The sequence below is a fragment of the Melanerpes formicivorus genome, unplaced genomic scaffold (genome assembly GCF_026170545.1).
Source record: "Melanerpes formicivorus ecotype bairdi unplaced genomic scaffold, bMelFor1.0.p_v2 SCAF_14, whole genome shotgun sequence".
Classification (NCBI taxonomy): domain Eukaryota; kingdom Metazoa; phylum Chordata; class Aves; order Piciformes; family Picidae; genus Melanerpes; species Melanerpes formicivorus.
Window position 1 is genome coordinate 19,757,479 of NW_027142366.1, and position 5,845 is coordinate 19,763,323.

At 59.1% G+C, this 5,845-nt stretch overlaps 1 protein-coding gene across 4 annotated transcripts in view; it reads right to left on the reverse strand.

Moving 5' to 3' along the window:
* The window catches only part of DNAAF8 (dynein axonemal assembly factor 8), a 30,746-nt gene extending 25,033 nt beyond the window's left edge, over nucleotides 1-5,713 (reverse strand). For 2 of the 4 annotated variants that reach the window (XM_068147353.1, XM_068147349.1), the window contains exons 1-3: nucleotides 5,489-5,661; nucleotides 4,296-4,414; nucleotides 3,126-3,316 (exon numbers count right to left, since the gene is read on the reverse strand). In XM_068147353.1, coding sequence (XP_068003454.1) covers nucleotides 3,126-3,272 — 147 coding nt within the window. In that variant the 5' untranslated portion in view covers nucleotides 3,273-3,316; nucleotides 4,296-4,414; nucleotides 5,489-5,661. Of the gene's footprint in view, nucleotides 1-3,125; nucleotides 3,317-4,295; nucleotides 5,012-5,488; nucleotides 5,662-5,692 lie in introns of those variants that run through there. The other 2 variants (XM_068147351.1, XM_068147350.1) reach the window with 2 other exon arrangements.
* Between the last annotated feature and the right edge of the window lie 132 nt (nucleotides 5,714-5,845).

Genomic DNA, 5,845 nt, shown 5'->3' on the forward strand with positions numbered 1-5,845 from the left:
CAGTTCCAAACCATTGCCTCTGCTCCTATCCCCACAGCCCCTTCTGAGCAGTCCCTCCCCAGCTGCCTGCAGCTGCCCTGCAGATACTGAACTGCAGCTCTGAGGTCTCCCTGCAGCCTTCTCTTCTCCAGGCTGCACAGCCCCAGCTCTCCCAGCCTGGCCCCACAGGGGAGGTTCTGCAGCCTCTGCTCATCTCTGTGGCCTCCTCTGGCCCCTCTCCAGCAGCTCCAGGTCTCTCTTCTGCTGGGGGTCCCATACCTGGCCCCAGCCCTGCAGGTGAGGTCTCCCCAGAGCAGAGCAGAGGGCAGGATCCTCTCTCTCCAGCTCAGGCCACCCTGCTTTGGATGTACCCCAGGCTGCCCTTGGCCTCCTGTGCAGTCAGTGCCCATTGCTGGCACCCCCAAGGCCTTCTCTGCAGGGCTGCTCTCAACCTCATGCCCCCCAGCCTGGACTGCACTAAGCTATCTTCACATAGTGGCAGCCACTCAGATGAAAGTGCCCCACTGGAAGTGCAGCCTCAGCAGCCTCACAGGAGCAGGAGGGGGCTCAGACAAGCAGCTCTTGTGAGGCACACTGCAGGCAGTGTTTAGGTGCCACAGGCTGCCTCACTCCTGCAGCAGCAAGGTTTTGCCAGGTGCGACCTTGGTGTTCAACAAGCCTTAGAGAACAGGGTCAGGCACCAGAGGAGAAAAGTCATCTGCCAGTCTTAAGCTCAGTGTACACTGAAACATGAAGCCCTGAACATAACCTCTGAGTGGTGGGGCCTCAGTCTGTACCACACAGGTGCAGGGCAGTGGCACCAGCTGTGGTCAGTAAGGAAAGCAGAATGTGAGGCACTGAGAAACAGGGAGGCAGTACAAGCTGTGCAGGAGGGTAGTGCTGGAGCCAGGGGCAGAAACATTATAGATTCATTCATGGATTCAGGGACCTTCAAGATGATCCAGCTCCAGCCCCCTGCCATGGGCAGGGACCCCTCCCACCAGCACAGCCTGCTCAAGGCCTCGTCCAGCCTGGCCTGGAACACCTTCAGAGAGAAGGCAGCCACAGCCTCCCTGGGCAACCTGTGCCAGTCTCCCCACCCTGGAACAGCTTATCAAGGGTCTTTATCAACACTTTGTCCCCTAGAGCCCACTGCTTCTGGAGATTGATTAACAAGAAGCAACAATAAATACTCCATGGAGACATTTCTGGCTCCTGCACTGCTCCCAGGACTCCTTTGTGTCCCTGGGCCACACCAAGGTAGAATGAAATCTATGCTGAACAGAGGGAAGCTCTCCATGCCTGAGAACTAGCAAAGGACTTTGATCTGCACAAAAGGTCACAAACCACAGAGTGCTAAGGGCTGGAAGGGACCTCTGGAGATCATCCAGTCCAACCCCCCTGCTAGAGCAGGATCACCTAGGGCAGACCACACAGAAAGGCATCCAGGTGGGTCTTGAAAGTCTCCAGAGGAGACTCCACAACCTCTCTGGGCAGCCTGCTCCAGGGCTCCAGCACCAAACAAGATTTCCTGAGACACACCATCACCCTGGAAATGTCAATGCCAGGGCCAGCAGCAATGGCTGATGCTGTCAGGCTGTGCTGCCATTCACTGAGACCTGCTCAGGCTGAGAGCTGGGTGCAGAGAACCTCATCAAGTTCAACCAGGGCAAGTGTAGGACAGGTGAGGGGGGACCTGCTGCTGGAAAGTAGCTCCATGGAGAAGGACCTGGGAGTGCTGGGGGACAAGAAATTCCCCAATGTGCCCTCATGGCCAAGAAAGCCAATGGTGATCTGGGGTGCATTGAGAAGAGTGTGGCCAGCAGGGCAAGGGAGGTTCTGCTGCCCCTCTACTCTGCCCTGCTTTAAGGAGGGCACATCTGGAGTCCTGGTCCCAGCTCTGGGCTCCCCAGCTCAGGAGAGTCAGGGAACTGCTGGAGAGAGCCCAGGGCAGGCTGCAGAGCTGCTGAGGGGCCTGGAGCAGCTCTGGCAGCAGCAAAGGCTGAGAGCCCTGGGGCTGAGAGCCTGCAGAAGAGCAGCCCCAGAGGGCAGCTGAGCAATGCTCAGCAAGAGCTAAAGGAGCTGTGGGGGGCAAGAGGCTGGGGCCAGGCTCTGCTGAGTGCTGCCCAGGGCCAGCAGAAGGGACAGCAAGGGGCAGAAAGTGTCAGGCAGGAGGTTGGAGCTGAGCAGGAGGAGAAAGTTGTTTGTTGTGAGGCTGCTGGAGGCCTGGAGCAGGCTGCCCAGAGAGGTTGTGGAGTCTGCTGGTGTGGAGAGCTTCCAACCCCCCCTGGGCACTGTGCTGCTGGGCAGGGTGCTGGGGGTGCCCTGCTGGAGCAGGGTTTGGGCTGGGGGAGCTCCAGAGCTCCTTTCCAACTCCCAGATGCTGGGATTCTGGAAGCCTGTGACTAGAGAGGGAGGCACTTTCATTACCTGCACTGAGTCTCCCTTTCCTGTAACCAGAGATCTTCAGCAGCCAAGGGGCAGCCTGCCCTGTCCCAGACACAGAGCCCCAGCAAGTCAAGATCCTGGAAGGGTGAGGAATGCTGCCCAACACCAATCAGCCCTGGGCTTTCCATGAGGAGTGCAGGGGCACTGTGCTTCTTTGCAGGTGGAACTGAAGCACAGGAAGGGAAGGTGCTCTGTGGAGAACTGCAGGTAGGGGCAAAACCAGAGCCCAGATTCTGCCAAATTCTCCTCCCAATGGAGCAGAAATTCTTCAATAAAACCACTTCCATGTGACCCCATACACAGAGAGATGGAGTAATGGCAAGTCCAGTAGTGCAATGAGCATAAACCCTCACCCCTGCCCTTTAATCCAGCCCTGTGCTCCTTCCATGCTGATTTGTGGCTCAACAAACCAGGGAGAAATTCAGGCTCATTCTGCAAGAATCCCTCTGCCCTCCTCCTGCCAGCCCAGCAGTACTGATGGTGTGGAGAAATCAGCCCTGTGCTCAGGCTCCAGAGAACACAGCCAGAGGAGATGGCAGTCACCCATTGTCAGTCAGAGGTGAGCCAGCAGGCTGGGGCTGAGCGGGCAGCGTTGGAACAGTCTGAGCAGGGAGCCCAGCAGCTCCCCAGAAATGCTGGGCTGAAGTGGCTCTTGCTTTTGAGTCAAGTGAGAAAGAAAGGCAAGTTGCAGTGCTTACTGTGGAGCTGTCAGAGCCCAAGGAGGGCAGCTGGTCTCTCACTGCAGCAAGTATGGCTCCCCACTGGCACGTTCTGCTGCTCTGAAGAGACGCCGCGGGAGGCTCCCGTGGATGCTCTGTGTCCTCGCTTTGCCCTTCTGAGGCCATCTGAAGAGCCTCCCTTCAGCCAGGGAAAGATGAGCCCAAGCACACTCCATGAAAGAGCAGAAGGGATAACATCAGTACAAAACCAGGCCCAAGCCTGTGGGCTTGGGGTCAGCAGAATCCTCAGCACTCCCAGGGTCTGCACTGTCAGCAGGGAACAACTAAACCTGCAGCTCTGGAGTCATTGCTTCCCACCTCCTGAGTCCAGAGGGCTGAGAGCTTTCTGCCCTGCTCACCACAGCCACCCCTAGCTGGGCCCTCCTGGGGGCAGCGTCACCCCTCACTTCTGCAGTGTTTTGGGGTCTCACAGCCAGCCTGAGCTGTAACTGCTGCTAGCAGAGCACGCTCCCCCTGCCTGCCTGGCTGACACCTCTGCTCTCAGCTGCTCTCTACTCCTCTTGCCTATTTCTCTCATGCTCCCTCCTCTCTGATGAGAGGATTTATGTTTGCTTGTTTTCACTGGGTTTGTCCAACAGCAGTTGAAAGCAGGCAGCCTTTTGGATGCTTACAAAGCAGGCACTGTCTTCACAGCTTCCTTGATGGCCCAGACAGCAGAGTGTGGGCTGTCCTGCACTAACAAGGTAACAATGACTCCTTTTGCAAGCCCTCTGGAAACCCAAGGCTTCCAACACGTTATGCTACAGCTGAGTGGTTTTCTGAGGACTCTGACATGAAAGCAAATAATTTCTGTTTGGCAAGCAGAGTGTGGAGCTGGTGGCTGCAGGCTGTTCAATGCTGCATTGTCTGCTCCCAGGTGACACTGCCAGCATTACCTGCCCTGCTGTGCACTGGTGACACTTCTCTGAACAAAGTGAGACTCATTCTCTGGCAAGTTCACAGCTTGCAAAGCACCTTTGTTGATCCTTCTTTTGCCTTGTCCATAGTGGTGGCTTTGTTCATGGGAGACAAGCCCTGAATGTGGCTCAGGCAATGGGAAGGAAAGGCCCAAGGCTGGGCACCAGGCTCTGACAGTGAGCAGAGCTTCCTGGGACTGAAAGAAGGTCCATGGGGATGGAAAAAACCTACCTGGGGTTCCACCTCTGCCAGCCTGAGAGGAGGCTGGCTCCCAAGGCTGATGGTAGACAGGACCTGATTTATTGATCACTAGGAGCAACTTCAACCCAAGGGCAGTCTTGTTGAGAGAGCTGTAACACAAGCAGCACGTTCTGCAGAGTTGTGCCAACTGAGACTTGAGATTCCCCATGCCACTGGACCTGACATGTCCTGCCACACCACCTCAGGAGCCTGCTGTCTGTGTGTGCAAGCAAGGAATCATGGAGTGGCTTAGGCTGGGAGACCTTAGACATCATCCAGTTCCAACGCCCTGCCATGGGCAGGGAGCCGTCCCACCAGCCCAGGCTGCTCAAGGCCTCATCCAGCCTGGCCTGGAACACCTCCAGGTGGGGGGCAGCCACAGCCTCCCTGCACAATCCATCCCAGACTCTTGTCACCCTTGTAGTGAAGAATTTCTTCCTAAGCTCCAACCCAAACCTATTCTCCTTCGATTTAAATCCATTTCCCTCTGTCCTAGTGGTGGACACTTTTGTAAAAGTTCCTCTGCAGCCTTCCTGCAGGATCCCTTCAGCTCCTGGCAGCAGCTCTGAGGAGCCCCTGGAGCCTTCTCCTCTGCAGGCTGCACAGCCCCAGCTCCCTCAGCCTGTGCTCCCAGCAGAGCTGCTGCAGCCCCTGGGCAAATCTATCTCCCTCTCACGGTGGGGACACCGAACTGGGCGGTGCGGAGGGAGAAGGTGAGAAGCAACCCTTCTGTTGGGGGCGGTCTCCAGAGGCACGCAGCCGCCGCAGCCGCGGGGATGAGCTCTGCCCCGCAGCCGCCGCAGCCCCGGGGATGAGCTCTGCCCCGCAGCCGCCGCAGCCGCGGGGATGAGCTCTGCCCCGCAGCCGCCGCAGCCGCGGGGATGAGCTCTGCCCCGCAGCCGCCGCAGCCGCCGCAGCCGCCGGGATGAGCTCTGCCCCGCAGCCGCCGCAGCCGCGGGGATGAGCTCTGCCCCGCAGCCGCCGCAGCCGCGGGGATGAGCTCTGCCCCGCAGCCGCCGCAGCCCCGGGCAGCTCTGGGGGCCCCGCGGCGGCAGCTCCCCGCGCGCCCCAGCACGGCGGCCAGGCTCGCGCCTGCGCCCCTGCTCCTCCATCGCCATGGCAACGGGGCCAGCGGCTGCCCGCGCTCCCGCCCCACCGCCCTTCCCCTCACTCCCAGCACCCACCCAGGCTTCTCCCAGCCCCTTCCCCGCCTCCTCAGCCGCGGCCTGGGGTCCTAGCAGCGGGATAACGCCAACCGCCGTGACTTATGGAGGAAAACCGGGAGTGGCCGCTCAGCCGCAATCCACGACTGTTGCAACAGCGATGTCGGCGGTACGCTGCTCGCGTCTATCGCTACGCCTTGTCTCTCCCCCAATCCCTCCCCGTACCTCAGCCGCCGGCTCGGCTCCTCCCCGCCAGCTAGAACCGCCCCATCCCATTGGCTATGCTATGCCCCGCCTCCTCACGGGCGCGCTTTTGATTGGCTTAGCGCAGCTCCCTCTTTCCGCCGCAGAGGCTTGCGGGTATTGTACTCTGGGGCA